The following is a 25,043-nucleotide window of genomic DNA, read 5'->3' as shown; positions in this document are numbered from 1 at the left end:
TTTGCTACTTGTGATACCTACTGGTATAATGTGTTACTTCCAATTTTTAATTATTTTTCCTTAAAACAGAATGAAATAACTTGGAAAATAAGAATCAGTGGAATAGCTTGCGGCCAAATAAAGTCATCCAGAAATGCATACCTATGTCAAATTCATATTCAGCATAGTCCTACTAACTGTGGCCATGGTTCTTTGTCATAGTACTGACAGCATTGTACAAGACCCTGTAGGGGACAGAAATAAATCAGATTTGACCCTGTCTTTAGATATTTATTAGTTGGGAAGAAAAGACATGTATTACATGGTCATGTTTCACTGAATCTGAATTGTACATTTTTTACCCCATACTAACCATCGTGACTCTCGTCATTGCCTACTTGTGTATGAACTTGGTTATGGTTTTTCATATTGTAATTAATTCAGTTGGATTGTGTGATTTGGGTTCTGTATTTGTTGGTCTTAATTACTGGCTTAAATATCTTGAAAATGACTTCATTATGATAGGATATTGAAACAGAAAGGTATATTAAAAAAATCAGCTTTAAAGAGTTCTTATTATAAGTACAAAATGAACGTTTTTTTTTTTTTAGATTTTATCCATTTTTTCGACAGAGATCACAAGTAGGCAGAGAGGCAGGCAGAGAGAGAGGGGCAAGCAGGCTCCCCGCCAAGGAGAGAGCCGGATGCGGGGCTCCCTGAACTGAAGGCAGAGGCTTTAACGCTCTGAGCCACCCAGGGGCCCCTAAAATGAACATTTTAAGTTTAAAAAAATCAAATTGTTTCATTGACAGCATTTTTTCCTTTTGATATAAAAATGTTAATCTTAAGAATCATAGTCTTAAATTTGATGGAATATACTTGAACAGAGTCCTGAAGTTCTGTGTTTTGAATATCTCTCAAATTTCTTTTCTCCAGTACAACCACTCTAAATTTGTATCTTGCCTAAAATATAGCAGTAATCAGTGAACTGTTTTTCTTGTCTCTAATCTTTTTTTTTTTTTTTTTTTTAAATCTCAGCTACCTCACCATACTTCCAAATGACAATTTTGAATTGCACATCTGATAACTATCCTGTTTAAAATCCTTCAGTGACTTCACATGGCCTTTGAGATAATCTCCCCTTGTCTTTAAAGGACGTCCTGATTTCTAAGCCAGTGCTTTTTAGGATGGGCCACCTACTTTTCTGGTATTATCTTTTTTGTGGTGTTCATCCCTTCTTGTCTTTAACTACTACAAAACATACTAGCTTTAGCGTATGGATGAAGGGAGAAAACTCTGAAAAGGGAAATTGAGCTCATGTTGTAGAGGGCTTTTAGTATTTAAGGTGAGGTTTATACCACTTTGGTAGAGGAGCTATTCAAGAATTTTGCCTTCCTGAATGACATATGTATTGCTCTGATTGCAAATTTCTCAAGGAGCAGTTATCTTACTCGGTTTCTTAGCTTGAGAATTACTGTAGTGACCATGGAGTAGGAGATGTTGAATGAATTGACTTACATTTCATATGTAATTATAAAATAGTGAAGTTTTAGTGTTTGAAAGAACCTGGCATTAAATTTATGCAGTTATAGATTTATAAATTAACTCAGGGAGAACTGGCATCTTTATGATATCTTTCTACTCAAGAACATGATATGTCCTTCTGCCTCTTTGTTTAGGACTACCTGTGTTTTTGCATTTGCCAGTATTTTAAAGTTTTCATTTTGCATTGTAGTCTTCAGCATTATGAAGTTATTTTGTTTTCAGTGATTGTTGCCCTGTATTCTGTCTAGTCTGATATGATTCAGATTCTCATTTTTATTTGTATTACATTTTTTAGTATACTTCTGCCCATTCTTTTATTTTTAATCTATCTGAATCACTTAGTTTTAGGTATGTCTCTAATCTAAAGCGTAGAGATGGATTTTGCTTTTTTAAGCCAATCTGAAAATCATTTTCTTTTTAATTAGGTGAGTTGCATCTGTGCACATTTATTGATAAGCATGCTACATTTGGGCTTGTTTCTGTCACATAACTTTCAAATGTCTGCTGTGTGTGTACAACCTTTTCCTATGTTGCTCTGTTTTCTTTGTGTCCTCCTCCTTTTTGGTATTTTGGAAGGTTTGATTTCCATTCTAGTTGTTATCTTCCTTTAATCAAAGATATATATACTATATTGTAATTGTATATATCTTAGCCTTTCTTTAGATATTGCCATTGTCTCCTGCCATAAGCAATACTAAACTTACCTGGTTACTGTTTTTCTCATATCATTTGGTTTTAGTCAGACTGTTATTTCAGTGTTAATCTCTATGCTCTTAGATATATTTAGTTTATACTAGTTGTGTGCCTCAAGTTATAGTCCTTTACTTCCCATTAGTATTTAAGAAATTTGTGAATTAAATTTCATCTTTCTCTTATATTTTATGTGTATTATTTTTATATTCCTAAAGCTTACAACATTTGAATAATTGTTTTGTCAGCTTTATCCCTATTAAAAAAATGGACTTCATTTTTTAGAGCAGTTTTCAGTTTGTAGTTACATTGAGAGGGTGGTAGAGTTCTCATTCACTCTGTCCCTGCACTAACATAGCCTCTCAACACTATGAATGGTACATTTGTTCTAATTCATGACCCCTAGATTGGCATATCATTATCCCAGAGTTCAGAGTTTATATTAAGGTTCCCTTTGTTGTATGTTCTACTGATTTTGACAAGTCTATAATGACATGTGTCAACCATTGTAGCTTTATCCAGAATAGTTTCACTGCCCTAAAAACCCTCTATTCTCTATTTATTCCTCCCCACTCACTAAATGCTAACATCCACTGACCTCTTTTTATGGTTTCCATGCTTTTACCTTCTCCAGAATGTCATATAGTTGGAATCCTACAGGATATAACCTTTTCAGATTGGATTCTTTTATTTAATAATATGCATTTATTTTCCCCCATGTCTTTTCATGACCTGTTAGCTTATTTCCTTTTAATACTCCATCATCTGGATGTACCAGAGTTTATTCATTCACCTGCTAAAGGACATTTTGGTTATTTCCAAGTTTTGGCAGTTATGAATGTATAAACATCTGTGTTCAGGTTTTGTGTAGGCATAAGTTTTGAGCACCTTTGGGTAAATAGTAAGGAGTGTGATTGTTGAATCATATGGTAAGAGTATGTTTAGTTTGATTAAAAAATGGCCAGACTTTTATTTTTTTATTTAAGATTTTATTTATTTATTTGACAGAGAGAGAGAGATCACAAGTAGGCAGAGGCAGGCAGAGAGAGAGGGGGAAGCAGGCTCCCCACTGAGCAGAGAACCCAACGTGGGGCTCGATCCCAGGACTCTGAGATCATGACCCGAGCCAAAGGCAGCGGCTTAAACCACTGAACCACCCAGGTGCCCCAGACTGTCTTTTAAAAGAGCTATGTCACTGCATTCCCAGTAGCAATTATGAGAGTTCCTATTGCTTCCTATTGCTTCTTGTCAGCATTTGGTGTTGTCAGTGTTCTGCATTTTGGTCATTCTAATCGGTGTATATCATTGTTTTAATTTGCATTTCCCTGATAACATATAATATGAAATATTTTTTCACTGCGTATTTCTTCTCTGTATCTTCTTTGTTGAAATGTCTGTTCAGATCTTTTGCCCATCTTTCAGTCAGGTTGTTTGTTTTCTTACTGTTGCGTTTTAAGAATTTGTATATTTCTTACAATAGTCCTTTATCAGATATTCTTTTGCAAATATTTTCTCCAGTCTGTGCCTTGTCTTTTCATTCCCTTGATGTGCCCATCTTTTAGTTGTAGTTCTACAGTGAAATATATTTGCTTCTCACCCCCAGTCCTTAGTGTTAAAGCTTCTCCAGCTTCTTCTGGATTATGTGAATCTCTGTTCTTTACTCGATCCCTGAATCATGCTTATATGAGAGATATTCTCTAAAGTTGTATAAGTTTATAATTCTTTGTCTCTGGTTTTATACTTGAAGGACAGTTTGGCTAGATATCAAATCCTCATTTCACATTTTTTCCTTGAGTATCTTCAAAATGTTATTCTGTTGTTTTCTAGCATAAAATGCTATTGACATTTAATACCAATCTGATTGTCTTTACCTAATAAAGGTGACCTGGCTTTACCTCTAACTTTTTTTATTATGGTAGCTTCACATATTTGTTTTTGTTTTCCATATTTAAATGGGTTGGATTTCCCTGGACTATTAGGAGGAGGCTCCTGTGAAGGAGTAAGATAGACAAGAAGCTTTCTCAGTTTTATATTTAAGAGCTTTCCCTTCCGTTGTTATTGTCTTATCTTTGTAGCCTCTCTGTCTCTCTGGGGTAAACCTCATTCAAGAAGGTTTTCTCTTCTAGCCCTGTGTCTCTACAAACTTTACAGATATAACATTATGTCTAGAGATGATATTTCTAGAAACAGAAGAAAAATACTTTTATACGACCTTCTGTGATCTGTTTGCTTTGGAACCTTGCCACCCTCTTTCTCCTTTATTTTGTCTGAGCCTTTTCTCTGTCAGTCTCCATTATTCCTGTCTTGCAGTTTGGTTTCAGATTCCGTGAGTTTTTCCTTTGAAGTGGGCCGTGTCCTGGAAGATTCTCTTTGCTGGATGCTTTGCAGTTCCCTGAGAGTTGAGGGCTTTACAGTACTGTTTGCTGCTTTAGGACTGCAAATAGGCTTTCGTACTCCACCTGTAGCTTGGAGCTTGTGGAAACCTTTTCCTTTTTCTCCATTTGTTCTCATATTTGTTCTCCCAGTTTCCATTAGGGTCAAGTCCTCTTTTTTGGGGTATATGTAATAATTTTTAGATCCTGAGGCTTCACAGGATACCTCTATAATCCCTTCTACTTCCTGCTGTCCCCTCCACATGGTTGCTGACTCTGCCATGTTGGCAGTGTAGCCACGTTCTCTCACAGTCTAAGATTTGTGGAGACTCCTTTACCTAGTGTTGTTGAAGATGTGGTTGGTCATTGGGTACTTCTGATATTTCGGTTGGTATATTTGGTTTTCAGGAGTTGTCTGAATTCAAAAACTATGCCGCTACCACAATTGCAATATAACTAACCTATTATTTTATTAATGCAATTGTGATCAATATATAGGAAGTTTGGATTTTTTTTATCCCTAAATTTGGAAGATTAATTTAGGGCAACATATAAAATTGCATGTTATTTACATCTTAAAAGATTTTTTTAAAGCATCTACTTGATACCTTTTGAGAAGTCCTAGAAATGAGGGTGTGATCTTGTTGTTTTCATTCTTCTTAGTTTTAAGTGCAAATATGTATCATTTGCCTCTGGTTGCAGTACTAAATGGGTATAGTCTCCTAATGGAAATTTTAGACTAATTGCTAAAGTTATCTGTAAGTGAACAAATTTTAAAGTAAATATGAAAAAAACCCACTCAATTTTTATTGAAATGGATAAATGGAATTAAATTTTTTTCTGGATGGAAATAAATATGTTTAGAGAAAAGGGAAAAAAGAATGAAGTCATTTAATTGTTTATTTTCACATGTAATATGTAATCATAATCTTTGGATGTCTCATGAAAGAAACATGAAAATTTAATATGTGAGTTAGATTTATTTATAATTTTAGATTTGCCTGATTGTCTTCCACATAGCAAGTGCTAAATAAACATTTTAAGTGTGAACATTGTAGGAGGGGACTATTAATATATTGTAATTTTATTAGTAAAGATTATATAGTCTGCTGAATCTAACTTCAAACTATGGAAATTCAACATAAAATGATCGATTTCTCATAGGAACTGAAGTTAAAAGATGAAGAGTGTGAGAGGCTTTCTAAAGTACGAGATCAACTTGGACAGGAATTGGAGGAACTCACAGCTAGTCTGTTTGAGGTTGGTCTATTTACGTCTTGGCCAAGAGCAACATCTTGATTTTTATATATTGATAGAATTGTTTTTTGAGGGCGTCTTGGAAAAGATATGCTTAGCTTCACACATAATTTATAAGTCATCTAAGAAAAATTTAATCTTCAAGAAATATAGAGTCTACAACTTAAAATGATGGGAAAACGAAAAGATTCTATGGGCTACCAGGATCAGGTTGTTTAAAAAATGTCTATGTAGAAAGAAAGGAGGTAAATTTTAATTTTGTTTTTATCAAGTATTTAGGGGTTGCTTTAGGGTAATCTTATAATATGACTTACAACCAAGATAGGAAGCCCTGAGGTAGCTCTCTGATAGATGATGGTTTGAGGATTGTTAGAAGGCCCACCTGTTTATCTCCAGGCTGCCAACAGGACCACAATTTCTGCTCAACTCAAGCATGTTTGTCAAATGGGGTGCCATTGACATTGTCATTTTCCATTTTTAATGTATTAATCAAGGTTCTCCAGAGAAATAAAACTAATAAGATGTGTGTGTATATATATATATATATATATATATATATATATATATAGTATATAAAAAGAGATTGATAATAAGGAATGAGCACAGGTGATTATGGAGGCTGGCTATTCCCAAGATCTGCGGGGTGAGTTAGCAGGCTGGAGACCCAGGAGAGCTGATGGTGTAGTTGTGGTCCAAGTCCATAGGCCTGAGAACTGGAGAACCGATGATGCAGTTCTAGTCCCGAGGCTTACAGGCTTGGGACCCAGCAAGAGCTGATGTTTCACTTGGAGTTTGAAGGCAGAAAATTTCGCTAGTACTCCAGGGGCTCAGCCTTTTTGTTCTGTTTAAGTTGTCAGCTGATTGCATGAGGCCCAGCCACATTATGGAGAGAGGGCAATCTGCCTTAGTTAACCTACCAATTCAGATGTTACTGTCATCCAGAAACACCTTCATAGAAATGCCCAGAATAATGTTTGACCAAATACCTGGCATCCAGTGGCCTTGTCAGGTTGACACATAATATTAACCATCATACTTGGCTTTGGCCCCAAAATGCTAGTCATACTGCTTGATCATTTTGGCAGCTTTTGCAAGTTGTAAACTTGGATGGGGAGAGGACAGTACTTAATTTGATTAAGAACCACTGTTATAGAATGCCCCTTTTGGGTTAAGACCTTGAGCGTTTAAAAGTGCCTTATTCAGGGGTGCCTGGCTGGCTTAGTTGGTCAAGCATGCGACTCTTGACCTTGGGTTCATGAACTTGAGTCCCATGCTGGATAAAGAGCTTACTTGAAAAGAAAACCAAAACCAAAAATGGTTCCTTATTCAAAAAGGTTGGTGTGTTACGGAATGACTAATGCCATTATCTTGTTAATAATTTCTTTTTCGGGTGCCTGCTGGCTCATTCAGTAAAGCATGTTACTCTTGATCTGAGGGTTATATAAGTTGAGCCCCCTGTTGGGTGTAGAGATTACTTAAATAAAATTTTTTTTATTTTTTTCCCTCTAAAAATTTGTTTTTAATTTCGAGTGTAGTAACAAATTTTAGAAAAATTTTTAAATTTTTCCCCTTGTATTATTTTTATTTATACAAAATCTGTTTCAGTTTTAGAAGTATGCATAATTTCAATCCTAATATATTTTGTATTTTTTTCCTCAAATAACATGTTTTCATATTAACTTACATGGTCATTGTCATGAGAGTCATAACCCACCAATTGCATATTCCACCATTTCTATCATTACAAGTAACGTTGTAAACAAGTTACATGTGGGTTTCTTCAGATGTGGATTTTCCTTGTTCCCTCTGCTCCATGTCCCTTTGCCCTGTGTTCTGTCTTTTTTGGGGGTCATTTTTTTTCATGAACTGATTTATTTATTTATTTTTTGTTAACTAGTCATCAGAGACTAGAGGATAAGAGCTGTATGACTTACTAATTTTTGTTTGTAGAAGTAATAGAAACCTTAGACTTTTTCTTCCAGTGTTGTCTGGCCAGAAGAGAATTTTGTAATGATATATGGATACTAGAAGAAAGCAAATATACTAAACTTCTCACCTGCCCACCAATAATTTTAGCCCTGCTTAGTTCCTCTTGTCTGCACTTGCACGTATATTCTGTTAGATGAAGTTGGAAGAAAAGAAATTAGAGGAAACTTCTCCCTCTCCATAGCAGAATGTGAAGGACCAGAAACGCAGTTTTTGCAATAAGTTAAAATGTATATCTTTAAAAAAAAGTTTTGGAACTCCTGATCTTTCTCTGACCTGACAATGGCTAATAGCCTTGACACCGTGTATACTTTCTGAGAAAGAAGTTATACTGACAAAAGATGATTTCAGTAAGAAGAAAATTGTATTCAGACCAGTTATTTATGAATTTTGTAAAAAGTTGCTAGAGGTTTTTCTGTGGTCTATTGTGTATTCATGATCTCAGTTTACCATTGTCTTATGAAAAGACTTTTTGCTTGTATTTTAGGTAATATGTATATATAGTTTTTTAAGAATTAAAGATTATTTTGAATAAATACAATATGCACAGCTTTGATAAACTTAACATGTAAATTCAAAATAGGAATTTGTTGTGTATGAATAATCTTGAATATAATTACTTTGTAGCAAAGTTGGGTCTTAAAATATAAAATATAAGAACTATAAAATTTTATGTATGTTTGTATGTTTATATATTCCCACCTAGTGTCTCAGATTTTGAGATAATATAAAAATGAAGTAGGAAGAATGCTTTACAAAGTAGTTGTAAAAGAATGTGAAAGAATGCTCTACAAAGTAGTTTCATTTGACATGGAAAAAAAAAGATAGGTAGCCTTAAGATTTTTTTCTTTTACATTTTGTCAGCCAGTTTTAGTAAATGTCTATGGTATGCCGAGTTTTCTCTTCATAATGCTATGAGACATATAGAGCAAATTGCTCATTTTATCTGTGAAGACAGTGAGACATAAAAGGTTAAGGAGCAATGTTGGGATTCAAATTCATAACCCTGACTCTTGTTTTAAGTACTGTGAAATCATTAAGTGGTACTTTGTCTCGGGCCACAGAGAAGCAGTCCTCAGTGAGGCCTTTCCTTTATCCCACATTCACAAGGAAAATCTTGTGACACTAACTCAGGAATGTAAGGTAAATGCATATGCCTTTTTACTGTGAAACTGCTAATATCACTTTACAAGCCATCAGTATTTCTTACTTCGACCAGGAGATGCCAAACTTCTGTTGAGATCATGTACCTCATCTGTAAAAGAAAAATTTAAGCATGTACCTTTATTATGATGAAAATAAGTAATATTTATTAGGGTTACCTATGTGGTAGGTGCTGTTTTAGAGCATATATACTTACAAGTTACATATATACACTAATATAATGTGTTATATAATTATAAAATAACAGTTTTAAAAAACAAGTCAGTAATAAATACTAAGTTTTTTATATAGTACAAAAATATTTTAGTCTCACTAAAATATATTGTGTGTATGTGTATATTCAGTGAGAGGAATATGATTGAATATGTTACCACCTTGTTTTCGAAAATCTTGTTTTAACAATTTATGATTCAGATGAAGTTCTGGTCTAAATTCCTTTTTTTAAATTAGATGTAATGCAGCTGATAACTCACAAACATATAGATCCAAATGGAAGAAGTACATCTTTTCCTGTATGAAACCATTATACCGAATTTTCATTTCCATTGCTGGTTATGGGAAGGTTTCTCCAGAATATTCTCTAGTGAATTGTCTTCTCTCATACCAACAAATTGTCTTTGCAAATTAATCAGAAGATGTTGAGTTTAAACATTATTTTAAAGAAAGAAAGAAGAAAAACAACTTCATTTGAATCCCGGCTAACCAGATAGGAAGAAAATTCTGTTTTCAAAGTCTGTAAGTCGTAGAGATGTGAATGTTTGTATCAGAGGTCTGCACACTACAGCCTACTGGGCGGAACTAGCCTATGCCTATGTTTGTGCAGCCTTCTGAGCTAACTGGTTTTTACATTAAGTAAGTGGTTAGGGCCAAAAAAACCCAAGAGGACTTTGTGATGTGAAAACTGGGATTCAGATTTCAGTGCTGATGAATGTTTATGGAAATGGCTCCCTTCACTGCTGTTTGTTGTCTGTGGCTGCTTTCACCCTGCAGCAGACAAGGTCTGGCTTCTTGAGCCCAAGCTGCTTACTGTCTGACCCTTCCCAGAAGTTGTTTATGGACTCTGGGTATAGAGGATACTTGGATCATTTTCACCTTTAGAATTACAGAGTGATAGACAATTATCACTTTTTTGGAATCTACTATTTGATGTCTTTTGTCAGTTTGCCAAGTCCAGTGCGTTATCTTTTCAGCTACTGCTTCTGCCTCATTTCTAGTGCTCTCTTCTCTCCTCTTGCAAGTCAGTTACATGTAGCTTATACCTCTTCACTGTGTCCTCATACCTCTGGGGGAAAAGTCGCCCCAAATTCCAACTCTCTTCTCTGGGCTTACATCTTCTCCTGAGTCTTGGTCCCCTAGTTCTTCACCATTTTGTTAGCTCTCTAATACCGTCAGACACATTAAAAAAAAAAAAAGTCCAACTTCTTTAATTAATTGTCCATGGGCGGTTTGGTCCAAGTTGCACAGTCCTCTATTAAGGAAAGCAGAGTCCATTTCCAAACATTTAGACAGATAATCTCTCCTTAGCATGAGTTGCTTTTGCGTTTATAGTTAAAATGTCACTTATCCTGAAGGGGGTCAGATTAGATATGTTTATTATTTTGAAAATATCTGCCAAATAGTGATCTGTTGACAGCCACTTGTCATCACAGAAAAATTAAGCAAATCTGAAACATTTGTTATTTTAAGAATAAAACCACTTTTACTTCATTAAATTGGCAGCTGTTAAGGACTTTGATAGAAGATAACCAGCATAATTGTGCATGGGAGATTTTCACAGTTAATCTCATCTCATTATAAAACATTGATAGTAATACATCTCTTATTTAAGCTAATGTGATCTGTAAAGTCATGTTCATGGGCATATATAAAGAATCCTCAGTTCATTACTACTGTAAAAGCAAATGGGAATGCTGCTGTCAGACTCTGATGTGGAGAATGTTCACTCTTCCACTGAATAGTTGACAAACATTACTATGTGCCATTATCAAACATATATTAAATGTCTTTGAAGCTGATTTCTTTCCTTCCTCCCTCCCTCCCTCCTTCCTTCTCTTCCTTCTCATAAACTGTCAGTTGAAGTTCTAACATACATGTTCTTAAATCCCAGGGGATTATCTCAAGCACCCTGTATATGGTTCTAGTCCATCCTTAATCTTTAATGGGACTATTCCATACAACAGAGTAATTTGTTTTTTTTTTAATATAGGTAAGATCAGTGACTTTCTTCCTTAAAAGATCATAAGGTTTCATACTGCCCTTACAGTAAAACCCAGAATTCTTACTTGGATATTTTATTTGATTATTAGAATGTAAACTGAATGTAAGCTCCTTAAGAGACAGGGACCTTGTTTTTTCCCCCAATATACTATCAAGACCTGGAATAATACCTCACAAAGAGATGTCGTGAGTAACTTTTGATGAATAAATATTAAAAAAAAGGAATTAATTACCTATAGTTTCATATTTATGGTACTGAAACAAATAAGACCTTATTAATATCTAATCTGTGATTTGCCTTTTTAGATTGCTCTGCATAGAATTGTCACTTAATATAATTTTGTGACTGTTTTTATTGGAAGCTCTAAGGGTTCTCAGCTATCATTCCTATAAACTGCAACATTAGTGATGTGTTAATATTTTTACTTATCCCTTTTGTATGTCTTTGCTATGACTAATAATATGTATATATATATTGTGGCCAAATTACAGAAACCTAACTATGGAGAAGTTGGGTTTGACATGTAGGATGTTTATTTTCCTTCATCACATATGCAGTCTTTATACAAACATTAATCAGGGTGATTGAACTCAACTTGGCTACGTCAGTGGTATTAGTACTAAAAGAAAGTACGTATTCCTAATTCCTACCAGTTTACCTACCAGATGACATTTGCTATTTCAAGAGTTGATGTTGAGTATTTATTATCAGGTTAAAGTTTGGTAGTATATCTTTGCTACAGTCATAGACATTTGCTGAAAATTTTTTGAAAACAAAGGCTAGATACTTTGTTTCCAAAATTTGAGATCTTAACTTTTTCAGGAAGCTCATAAGATGGTGAGAGAAGCAAATGTCAAGCAGGCAACAGCAGAAAAACAGCTAAAGGAAGCACAAGGAAAAGTAAGTCTTTGCTACTTTAATAGTAAAAAAATATAAAATCAATGATTACTGTTTTAAAGATACTTAAACATTTGTTAGATTTTGTTCCTATTGTAAATTAGGGCCTTATTTTAGAAGATTTGGAAACTATAAGTAGAAAACAGCTACCACACAGATGCAATTAATAGTGAACAGTTAGTGCTCATTTATATTAGAACCAAAGGATTTTAAGTCTTGTGAATCACATGTATTATCAAAAGGATCATAAATCACATTTTATTTATTTATTTAAAATATTTTATTTATTTGCCAGAGAGAGAGAGAGAGTACACACAAGCAGGCAGAGAGGCAGGCAGAGGCGGTGAGAGAAGCAGGCTCCCCGCCAAGCAAGGAGCCCAATGCGGGACTTGATCCCAGGACTCCAGGATCCTGACCTGAGCTGAAGGCAGCGGCTTAACCAATTGAGCCATCCAGGTGTCCCTTTAAATCACATTTTAAAGTCACTATTTTTCTTCATTATGTGGAAAAAAAGCCACCAAACTCTTAATAGATTTTATTATTTTAAGAATGAACCACAACTATTCATAAGCTATTTATATTTTGAACATTTTGAAAATTCACAGGAATTAAATATTAGACATTTTGATAATTTTAAAAATTTCATTTCGCGTTGTGAAATGCAAGCATGGCCCAATGCAAACCATATAGAAACATTAAACAACTTGGTTTCACTTTCTTTTTATTACTCCACCACAAATATACATTAAATTTACATGTCCTCTTTGAAAAGAAAGTGTTTTGAGCAGATAGCTAGCATTTAGCTGCATCTGTCATAAGAAATAGTGTATGGAACTGTGTCGATTTCTTTTCAAGATCGATGTCCTTCAAGCCGAAGTAGCCGCATTGAAGACCCTTGTCTTGTCCAGTTCTCCAACATCACCTACGCAAGAGCCTCTGCCAGGTGGAAAGATACCTTTTAAAAGGGGGCATACAAGAAATAAAAGTACAAGCAGTGCTATGAGTGGCAGTCATCAGGACCTCAGTGTGATACAGCCAATTGTAAAAGACTGCAAAGAGGTAACTCGTCAAGGACTGTCCCCTCTGACTCTCTTGATACTTATTAATTCTCACCACTGAGCTGTCAGTTATGATTTTTGCCAGCAAAATTTTTAGTTCAAAATATGCAGTATTAAGATGGGGGAGGCTTTATCTAGAGCTGGCTGCTTTCAGGGAATCTTCAGTTCCATTCTCTACTTGGCTGACCTTGGAGTTACCTGCTAGAAACTTGGTAAGTTTCTTAATCTTGATACTTAATTTAGGGAGCAAACTGTCATATGTTGTATAAAGGAGAGTGGGTGGCTTTAATGATCTGGCTAGTCAAATTTGTTAGTAAGATGCTTTAGCAGAATATGAATATAAGAAATGTGTGAAAATAAGGTGATTTTCTTGAACAGCACATTGCTTTTACTTAAATTCTGGGGGAGGTAGAGTTTTATATCAATAAGAGAGTCTTAGAGTTAATTCAGATAATTAAGCAACAAAAACCAGAACTAATGGTAGCCTTATCATTTAAAATATGTTGTGAGGTAACTGAGATACTGTGGAAATATTTTGAGCTGCTTTGAGTAAAAATTGTATAATTACAAAAATTTTTTTTATTTTATCATTGCATACAGTGAGAGAGCATTTTCAATGGGATTGATCATGGAGCAGCCCCTCTTTTTTCCTTGAAAAGCTATGTTTTACGTTGTTTTATTCAGGTTCATCATTAATCTTTAAGCAGCTGTATCTGCTCATTTGGTTAAGTTTTTGCATGGAAGCTAGGATTTTATTAAATTGAATAATCAAGGTCATTACATACTTCAATTGAATTGCATTTTGGTTGCCTATTAATAAAAAAGATGCTAGTGAGAGAGACATTCAATAGGTGACCAAATCTGAATGTGATGGAATCTGAAATCCATGTTAAATATTTCAGAAACTTTTAAAAATCATAACTTTAATTTCTTTGAATTTAATTAGCATTTTTAATTGCTTGGTACAACTCAAATTTTGCTGTGGTTTCTCAGTGTGATTATAATACTTGTTTTCTGTTACATACACTTACAAAGTGTAAATATTTTCTCATGGGACATTTAAAGTTCTGTTTTTAATTTATGAGGTCTCATGAAATGTGAAGAAGCAGCAAACAACTTCAGAATGATAACTTTCTGTTTTCCAGATATATCTTATATTCTAATGTTTTGTGAAAACTTGTCAAAAAGTTTTATTAGACAAAGGAAACATAAAGTTGACCTGTATAAGCTTTAGAGAAAGGTAAAACAGTTGGAAAGAAAGTGAACCATGTCCATGTTTCTGGAGAAAATGTGACAGGCAGTCAGAAACAGTGTTTACAGCATAGTTTCTGAAAGCACTTAAAACACATGTCTGTGCAAGTACACACGCATGTATTATGCAGGGCTTTGTGATTGAGTCACTTAGACACAAATTTGAACTTTTACAGGTTTCTTGATCTGTAACCTTGGGCAAGTTATTTACCTCTCTAAGCCCTAGTCTTCTTATCTAAAAAAAAAAAATGAAGATCATAATGTCTGTCTTGCCCAGTTGTGAGGGTTGAGTGTCTGTGGGGTGCTTGCCATGGTTCCTGGCGCAAGACCAGATTGTAATAGTTTAAGTGACTGCCTTTGAGCTAGAATCTTTCCTTGGAGTACCACTCGCCTGCTCAGGGGCTTATGTCCGTTAGAGGGTAAACTTTACAAAGAAAATGAATTTGGAAATTTAAGTATTATTTATATGCTGGTTTTTTTTTTTTTTTTTAATCTTCTTGACTTTAGTTTTGATTCAAAGAATTTATGGATTGGAATGAAAAGAATTCACACTGAAGGTGCCATTATATGCTTTAAAAGAAAGTGTAGGAAAGCTTGGATATACTCAGCCTTTTATTACAGTCATATAAATCACCTTCACGTGCCATTAAGCTGTCCTGAAGGCCATAGCGGCCATCAGTGTGTCATTTATGGTGTGCCCAGCTCTTCTGGATGAGAGTGCCTTAGGGCTGCAGGAGGATGAGGGGCACTGGCCGTGTTGGGCAGCCGAAGGCAGGTGTGGCTTGTGTGTGACAGGTAGGATTGAGCTGAGTAGAGGGCATCTGGAGGGAAGAATACTTGGGGAAGACTTATTAAAGGGAGGAGGAAAGAGGGACAACTGGAAGAGTGAATAGGAAGATGGGTGCCAACCTAAGTGTTATGTGTTGTTGTTGTTTTTAAAGTTTTTTTTATTTAGTTATTTGACAGACAGAGATCACTAGTAGGCAGAGAGGCAGGCAGAGAGAGAGAGGAGGAAGCAGGCTCCCCGCGGAGCAGAGAGCCCGATGTGGGACTCGATCCCAGGACGCTGAGATCATGACCTGAGCTGAAGGCAGCAGCTTAACCCACTGAGCCACCCAGACGTCCCTGAGTATTATGTTTTAAAGATAGTTTGTTTAGGAGATTACAGATGTGCTGCTTTTAGTCTTGCTGTTTATGGAGTAAACATTTTCAAATTATTTTGAAAATGCCCTCAGGTAAAGCAGAACAGTTAGTGTCATTTTTGACCCAAACTAGTTTCACAATTTAGTCTCCGTTTATTCATACACTGTTTAATTAACTTGGCTCCAGATGACTCTTTCAATATTTTCAGAAAAGACTTATCACTTGTTTTATATTCAGAGCAATGTGCACATGTGTCTTAAGAGGAGCTCCAGCATTTCTGGGGGTGGGGCAGGAATCAAGGTAGCATCACTGGACACTGTTATAGATCCATTGAAAAGAGCCAGTCAGTCATTTGGGGTTTGGATTTTTTTAAGAAGAAAGTTGGTACCATGTATTACAACGCATCAAGAATGGTTCAATTCATTATTTTAAATGAGTAAGATTTCTTCCTTGGTAATGTTTATATTATGTTTGGGTTTTATAAAGTGATTGTATGTTTGTACCTTTAAAAAGATTATTTTGTGTTTTCTTCTGGTTTGTCAGGCTGACTTATCTCTGTATAATGAATTCAGATCTTGGAAGGATGATCCCACAATGGATAGATCGTGTCCTTTCTTAGACAAAATTTATCAGGAAGATATCTTTCCATGTTTAACGTTCTCAAAAAGTGAGGTAATTTTTTTTAAATTTTAATAGGAATGCGTTAGAGTAGTTCCTGTACCTTTTGTTAAGTCATGTAAAAAATTTTCTCTTATGTGACTAAGTTATGTTTTATCCTTTTCTGCATTCCAAACAAAGATTATGATCATTTCTTGGCATTCATTTACAGAGCATCTTTGCTTACATGAGCGGAGGGCCATTCCCAGTGAAGTATGTGTTTTACCAGAGTAAAGCAGTAAAAATGTGGGGGTTGGGCTTAGTTCTTGATTCTCAGTCCAAGGTTCAGTGGAAAGGAAGTTCTGTCCACTCCAAGGTGATCATGTGATTTATCTGTACATGACAAAAAAATCACATTTAGCTTCTTCATCTTTAAAATGGAAGAAAAATGCCTTCTTGCCTGTGTGTCAGGGTTGTTAAGAGGTTGAAATGAAGTGAAAAAGTACACACCAAAACTTTGAAAAAAAAATAAAAGATACTATACAAATGTAAGGTCATAATTTTAATTTGTTCTTACATGTGGAAGGATTATCTATAAATATCCTGTCAGTCACTGTTTAAGAAATGTAGTCCTAAGAGGCTTAAGTTAAGTCTTTAGAGGATTTAATTTTAACATTACTTGTAAGGAGAAGTTAAAATGGATAGTAAAACACTTTCGATGTACATGTTATTCGTTTTGACTCTGTGTCTGTTTTTGGGTAATCCATTCCGGATTACTAGTCTCGCCAGACTGAAGAAATTTGCTGGTTTCATCTGCTGTTGATCAGTTGTTACCATCTCCATCTGAGCATTCAGTATTTGATAATCCTGCTAGTTCTTTTGTAGGTAGCTCTGGTGCACATAAATACAAATTCAGCAAATATATAGCTGTAATTGTATGTATTGCTAGGTTATGAATGACTGGCAGTTTAAAAATATCAGATAAAGGACTAGTGTCCAGAATCTATAAAGAACTTAGCAAACTCAACACCCAAAGAACAAATAATCCAATCAAGAAATGGGCAGAGGACATGAACAGACATTTCTGCAAAGAAGACATCCAGATGGCCAACAGACACATGAAAAAGTGCTCCATATCACTCGGCATCAGGGAAATACAAATCAAAACCACAATGAGATATCACCTCACACCAGTCAGAATGGCTAAAATCAACAAGTCAGGAAATGACAGATGCTGGCGAGGATGCGGAGAAAGGGGAACCCTCCTACACTGTTGGTGGGAATGCAAGCTGGTGCAGCTACTCTGGAAAACAGCATGGAGGTTCCTCAAAATGTTGAAAATAGAACTGCCCTATGACCCAGCAATTGCACTATTGGGTATTTACCCTAAAGATACAAACGTAGTGATCCAAAGGGGCACATGCACCCGAATGTTTATAGCAGCAATGTCCACAATAGCCAAACTATGGAAAGAACCTAGATGTCCATCAACAGATGAACGGATCAAGAAGATGTGGTATATATACACAATGGAATACTATGCAGCCATCAAAAGAAATGAAACTTGCCATTTGCGACAACATGGATGGAACTAGAGCGTATCATGCTTAGTGAAATAAGTCAAGCAGAGAAAGACAACTATCATATGATCTCCCTGATATGAGGAAGTGGTGATGCAACATGGGGGCTTAAGTGGGTAGGAGAAGAATCAATGAAACAAGATGGGATTGGGAGGGAGACAAACCATAAGTGACTCTTAATCTCACAAAACAAACTGAGGGTTGCTGGGGGGAGGGGGTTTGGGAGAAGGGGGTGTGATTATGGACATTGGGGAGGGTATGTGTTTTGGTGAGTGCTGTGAAGTGTGGAAACCTGGTGATTCACAGACCTGTACCCCTGGGGATAAAAATATATGTTTATAAAAAATAAAAAATTTAAAAAAATGTATAAATTTAGCAAAATAAAACATTAGGGTATTCATTTTGAAGTGGCATTATTAGTGGATGTTAATTGTGTTTAAGAGATATATAGATTGGAATTAGTGCTCTCAATTCTCTTCTAGATAACAGGAAAAGTTAGTTAGCTATAACTGCATTGCCTTTCATAACAATATTTGAGTTATAAAAGAATTCAAGACTATGTCGTTTCATTCTTTTCTTTTGGCCTAAGACCAAACCAGTGGAGCTTGGGGAAAGAATAATTTTTAAAAATTCAGTTTACTGTAGAATACAATTTTAACATTTTAATGCTGGCATAGCATCTGATACTTTTTGTTTTTTTGAAGTTGGCTTCAGCTGTTTTGGAGGCTGTGGAAAACAATACTCTAAGCATTGAACCGGTGGGATTGCAACCTGTTCGATTTGTGAAAGCTTCTGCAGTCGAATGTGGAGGACCAAAGTACGTTTTCAGAACCATGTCTTGTGGAAGACACTGAGTTTTTAAATTTTTATATGTTGTAATAAATTTAGTTTTTTTAGTTTTAAATGTGATTAATTTCTTGTTAGTTTTCTATTTAGTTTGTGCAGCCTAAAGACAAATCCTCAGACAGTTTGAGACATGGCATTTCCAATTTAGCATCAAAGGAGAGCCCGTTTAATTACAAAAATATGTATTTTAGACCAGGTATTAGAGACATTTTTTAGACCATATGTTGTGACTAATTAGTTGATCATAAAATCAGCTTAGTGGGTCATAAGCAGAGTTTTTGTTTGTTATACATATACATACAGGTTTTGGTGTAAATGTATTTCTTCCTGGGGGTTGCCATTAAGAATAGTTTGGGAAGATAGTGAATTAGACCAGGTCTTATCAAGCATGCCAAAAAGATTTCGGTAATCCTCCTCTTTCATACTATCATATAAAGGATTCTCACTTTGGTAAATAACCAGTTCTGTCTTTCATACATGACAGATACTTGGCAATTAGAACCTTCAGAGGTAAGACTCCCACATTTCATAGTAGGGCAGGTTTTCACTCTCCAGTCCCGGATGAGGAAAGTCTGAAACCAGTGGTTCCTAGGACCTCTAGCAAAGCTGTTTGCGAAGTGACTTGGAAAGATTTGGAGGAAGCTGCTTAATTGGTGGCTAAGAACTAGATCTGTATAGGGGACCAGAAATCTGACAGAGCTGGAAAGCAGTAACTGACTCCTGTCTGGGTCACTGAGAAGGTAGAGAGAAAAGGGCCACTTGAAATGAGCTAATAGGTCTGTGTGAAAGCCTGTGGGAGAAGTCACATGGTTCTTCCTGATTGCACAGTGTTCGTGTTCAGGTAGCTGTTTGTGGAGAGTACCTGGTCATGTGTTTGCTCTGTGAGCCAAACTTCCACCACACTCCTGCATGCTGTGACTATAGCAGAATGGCTTCTGAATTGTGGGGAAGGGATTTATATTCCTAAACTTTCCTCTTTCCACGAGCGCCTGAGTATTTTTATCCTGATCATCAGTGATAACAGTTTTTGTGCTTTTAAGGTCTATGTATATATCTTATTTTAAGTATGGTAGATACCGGTTTTTATTATAGAATTTTAAATTTCTACTTGCATCATATGTACCACATACTGTACTTGTGCAAATAACAAATGATGACAAATGAAGATACTAGTTAAGGTTGATTTATGTAGTAATTTAGTAAAATAACATAGATTGGGCTTAGGGAACAGATTACATAGTTTAGGGATATTGTGCTTGTAGGAATGGGGTTAGATGCCACAGTGTTTGTAGTTCATGTTGTGTTGAGAAGCTTCTGGAAGATTCTCTTCCCTGAAATGTGAAGTTCAGCCTTGGCCAAAGCCTCTTATGGATTAGGTGGTGAAGAAAATCATGACATAAATGGCTCACACTATAGGAACTTTGAGGAAGCCAAGACCTGTCCCATTGGGTGGGGATCCAGGAGTGGGAGATTTGATCTAGGTTTTTGAAGCAGGAGTGGAATTTGGGTAAAGAAGAGTACATATGACTGAAGGCCTGGAAACAAAAAACTTTGTGTTCAGAAGATGGTGAATGTATGGGGGGAAGGATGTGACAAATCTCAAGAGAACTTTGGAGAGGAAAAGATTCAGGTGGGGATAGTAAAAGGAACGGAGTTAAAGATGGTCGACTAGAAGAATGGTGTGATATTTTGGAAGTCAGTGGGAGGGGCTCTGGTTTGGGGAAGAAGACAGCAGGTCTAGGTTTAGACATATTGACATCCCCAACTGAAAATCAAGGTAAGGGTTTAAAATCTGGAGACTAGAGCTGCTAAGAGGTATTGAGGAAGTGGAGCATGTTAACAGAATGCTGGCTTTGGACGTCAGAAGACTTGACTTAAACCTTAGCTCATATAAAAGTGTGTTGGGTGTCACAGTTCAGAGATGGCTTTAGAAATGAGGTAAGAAATACTTTCATTATTTCAGAAGTTGATGCTTAAAACCACTTTAGCAAAGCCCTTTTAAAATTAGACAAAATACTAGACTAATAGGTGTATGTTTCCAGAAGAGTAGTGTATATGTTGATTTCTATCGGTTAAATGCTTACTTTTCTTCTTGTGTAAATTATACTTTTGGAAGTTCCAAAGTCTTCAACACTTGCACAGTTTTAAAACTTCTTGATCTTCTCTCCTTCCTAAGCTAGTAGTTAGTGTTTTAAGAATATTGTTACAGCTCATTAAAGGAATTTTCTAAGAAAGGAACAATGAGGCAAACTTTCTTTGGGAAAATATGGTAATTCTTTTGTGGTCAGAATGGCCACCTCCAAAATTATCCTATTTATAAAGTTTCTTTTCTTATTATTTTATTTATTTTAAAGACAGAATGAGAGAGCATGTGAACGGGGGAGGGAGAAAGAGGAGGAGAGAATCTCAAGGAGACTGTACACTAAGCATGGAGCCCAACATGGGGCTCAATCTCACAATCCTGGGATCGTGACCTGAGCTGAAACGGAGTCAGACAATTAACCAAGACACCCGGGTGTCCCCAAAATGATCCTATTTTAAATACACATTCTCCATTTGTTTTCTTTTTTTTTTTAAAGATTTATTTATTTATTTGACAGAAATCACAAGGAGGCAGAGAGGCAGGCAGAGAGAGAGGAGGAAGCAGGCTCTCTGCCGAGCAGAGAGCCCGATGTGGGACTCGATCCCAGGACCCTGGGATCATGACCTGAGCCAAAGGCAGAGGCTTTAACCCACTGAGCCACCCAGGCGTCCCTCCATTTGTTTTCTTAATATGGAGGCACATTTGTATCATATTTAAGTATAGCTGAAATTTAATGTTCATGTAACATTTTTCATTACTATATAATTTATAATGTTATTTATTTTTAAAAGATTTTATTTATTTGACATAGAGCACAAGCAGGGGGAGCAGCAGGCAGAGGGAGAGGGGAAAGCAGACTCACACTGAGCAAGGAGGCGGATGTGGGGCTTGATCCCAGCACCCTGGGATCATGACTTGAGCAGAGGCAGACGCTTAACCGACTGAGGCACCCAAGGTGCCCCTATAATGTTATTTAAAATGCTGTCCGCCACTTTATTTTAATTAAAGGCAGACGCTTAACTGACTGAGGCACCCAAGGTGCCCCTATAATGTTATTTAAAATGCTGTCTGCCACTTTATTTTAATTACAGCTGTACTTATTTTGCCTGGGTAGCGAGAGGTAGTTGTGATCAGCCATGGTCCTAGCTTAAGAGGGTAACACCTGGGCTGCTTCAAAGTCTGCCCTGATAGATAAACCAGCATCACTGTATTGAACAGTAGAGTGACAGGTGGCTATCACTTAACCAACAGTCATTGAATGTCTGGTGTGTCTGGTCTGGCATTTAAAGTTGAATAGATAAAGTCTCCGCCCTCTAGAGTCTTAGAGCCCCATTCCAGCCAGAAAGCCATCATACGAAATCTGAGAGTCTGTAGCGTGTGCGAATAGAAAGGATGGTATTTCTGAGGATGGTGCACCCTTAGGTAACTATTGAGAGTCAGTACTTTCGGGAGGCGTCTTACTCCTTTGTATTTCTCAGGCCTGTGTGCATCCAGAATAGTGCCGGCTGCATACTAGGTCTCAGATATTTGTTGTCTTAGTGAACATGAAACGTCTATGGAAGATAGGAGCAAAATGCTTTCAACTTTAAAAAACTAAAATTTTGTCATTGTTTTACAGAAAATGTGCTCTAACTGGCCAGAGTAAGTCCTGTAAACACAGAATTAAATTAGGGGACTCAAGCAACTATTACTATATTTCTCCTTTTTGCAGATACAGGGTAAGTAACTAAACCATGAATTTTAACTAAGCCCCCTTTGATATGAGATGTTTGACTGTTTATGACTTTTTTTTCCTTTTGACCTAGATCACCTCTGTATGTAACTTTTTTACATACATTCGATATATTCAGCAGGGGCTTGTGAAACAGCAGGATGGTGAGTGTTCTTAATTGGTTACAAAATATTTACATAAACATCAGTAAAAAGTATAGGACATAATAGTAATGCTCAAATAAACTTTATTATTGGTAAATTCATATTGAATCTCTCATAGTTCTAATAAAATGGGTGGAGAATTTGGGAACTAATGTCTTTTAAAACATATTTAACCCTTAGAACTGCCTAATTTTACTCTGATATGAGTTTTAAGCAGAATCTGTTATAACTCTAAGGGGGGTATATTGATAAACCAGGTGGCAAATATGAGGGGAGTAAAAAGCTTATCGAAATTATGCCTAAGAAATAAAAGTAAGTGAGCTCTAGACATGGTCAGATTTATTTTAATTGGTGAAAACCATGGGAATCTGATGATAATTTTTTCTGTATTTTGTACTTTCACATGTGAATTAACAAAGCAGTCATGAAGATAGTTCTGAATGGAATAAAGGTTACTATATGCTGAATCAGCCGAAACATATAGATGATATATCCAAGAGAGCCAACCTCATGCAAGTGTTTTAATGTTTTTAATTCAGTCTTTCATGATTACTGATGATTCTGTAGCCACATGGCTTAAATGCCAGGCATGAAAATGCATAAGGCCCAGCAACTCCAAAGCAGTGTTTCTTTCTTTCTTTTTTTTTTTTTTTAAGATTTTATTTATTTATTTGACAGAGAGAGACAGCGAGAGAGGGAATATAAGCAGGGGGAGTTGGAGAGGGAGAAGCAGGCCTCCTGCCTTCCTGCTGAGCAGGGAGCCTAATGCGGGACTCTATCCCAGTACCCCAGGATCATGACCCGAACCCAAGGCAGACACTTAATGACTGAGCCACCCAGGTGCCCCCAAAGCAGTGTTTCTTGAATACATGTGACTGTTTTAAAACAAATAGCAGATACTAAGCTAGGGATAGGTCCGTACCCATTTTTTGTTTGAATTCAAGTTGTAGAAAATTTCCTATTCATATTTTTTTAGGGACTGAATATATTTTTATATTTAAAAACTAGAAGAAGCCTGTTATCTTTCAGTCATGTAAACCAGTGAATCTTAATTCTGTGGAAAGGTTAGTCATACTAATAAAAACTTAATTTAGCATTTCAAAGCTTTGGTATGAGAAGAATCATATTTATTTAGAATCCCATATAATTAGATTTTAATGCCTAGAAGAATGAGGGTGAAACCTCTCATTAATGTTGAATTTCAAAAGGCTGAGTAGCATAAAGTAGTGTTTAAAGTGTACAATACTTTCTATGACTTTAATAAAATTGAAATATTTTTTAATACCTGTTGGTGGTTAATAGGATTTAAGCCACAGAAGAGATGATTTATGTTAAGTTAAATTGTCAAGTATGTTTTTTCTCCTTGTTAAAGTAAGTTCTGTAGGGAAGATAAAAGGTAATTTCCTTTGTGAAAATAGGGAGAAATTGCCATGAGTAGTAGTGGAGGTATAATGGTGATGAAAGTGGCCTTTTCTCTGGTTTCTCTCTCTCTTCCAGGTCACGGTACTTGGTGCATATATAACGTGTAGATTTGTAACAATTAAATTAAATATTACTAATTTTAAAATACGTGTGTTATCTATGCCTTGTGTCAAACAGGATTTAGGGCAGCTAAATCTAATGCAGGGTTTCTCAAGCTTGGTACTACTAACATTTTGAGCTGAATAAGTCTTAAGTCTTTGTCGTGGAGGTGGGGGCTATCTTGTACATTGTAGGATGTTTCCCATCATTGCTGAGCTTTCCTCTGTAGATGCCAGTAATGAAAAATGTATATAGACATTTTGTCAGAGGTACCCTTGAGGACAAAATCTCCGCTTCTTGAAAACTGCTGATCTAAATCAATCTCTAATCTGATGATATGTCAGAGGAAGACTTTTTGTCTGAAATATAAAGCCAGCTTTTTTTCCCATTTACAGAGGAGGGGGCTTGCCAAAGTAGGGAGAATTGAAATCTACAGTTAGTCTCTACATTTATTTTTTTTTAATTAAAAAAAAATTTTTTTTTAAAGATTTTATTTATTTGTTAGAGAGAGACAGAGCACAAACACAGGCAGACAGAGTGGCAGGCTAGAGGCAGAGGGAGAAGCAGGCTCCCTGCCGAGCAAGGAGCCTGATGTGGGACTCGATCCTAGGACGCTGGAATTGCGACCTGAGCCGAAGGCAGCTGCTCAACCAACTGAGCCACCCAGATGTCCCTCTACATTTTTTGTTTTGTTTTGTTTTGTTTATTTTATTTTTTTTAATTTTTTTAAAAATTTTTTATTTATTTATTTGACAGAGAGATCACAAGTAGGCAGAGAGGCAGGCAGAGAGAGAGAGGGGAAAGCAGGCTCCCTGCCGAGCAGAGAGCCTGATGTGAGGCTCGATCCCAGGACCCTGAGATCATGACCTGAGCCGAAGGCAGAGGCTTAACACACTGAGCCACCCAGGTGCCCCTGTTTTGTTTTTTTTTAAAGATTTTATTTATTTATTCGACAGAGAGAGATCACAAGTAGGCAGAGGG

At 36.1% G+C, this 25,043-nt stretch overlaps 1 protein-coding gene across 2 annotated transcripts in view; it reads left to right on the top strand.

Moving 5' to 3' along the window:
* RAB3IP (RAB3A interacting protein) overlaps positions 1–25,043 on the top strand; it is a 46,243-nt gene that overhangs the window by 20,021 nt on the left and 1,179 nt on the right. For both annotated transcript variants that reach the window (XM_059402480.1, XM_059402479.1), the window contains 7 exons: positions 5,751–5,846; positions 12,034–12,111; positions 12,964–13,167; positions 16,104–16,232; positions 18,442–18,554; positions 22,285–22,384; positions 22,472–22,541. In XM_059402480.1, coding sequence (XP_059258463.1) covers positions 5,751–5,846; positions 12,034–12,111; positions 12,964–13,167; positions 16,104–16,232; positions 18,442–18,554; positions 22,285–22,384; positions 22,472–22,541 — 790 coding nt within the window. The remainder of the gene's footprint in view (positions 1–5,750; positions 5,847–12,033; positions 12,112–12,963; positions 13,168–16,103; positions 16,233–18,441; positions 18,555–22,284; positions 22,385–22,471; positions 22,542–25,043) is intronic.

This window comes from Mustela nigripes, chromosome 6, assembly GCF_022355385.1.
Source record: "Mustela nigripes isolate SB6536 chromosome 6, MUSNIG.SB6536, whole genome shotgun sequence".
Taxonomy (NCBI): Eukaryota; Metazoa; Chordata; class Mammalia; order Carnivora; family Mustelidae; genus Mustela; species Mustela nigripes.
Note: the sequence above shows the minus strand (reverse complement) of the source record. Positions and strands in the feature narration are given on the sequence as shown.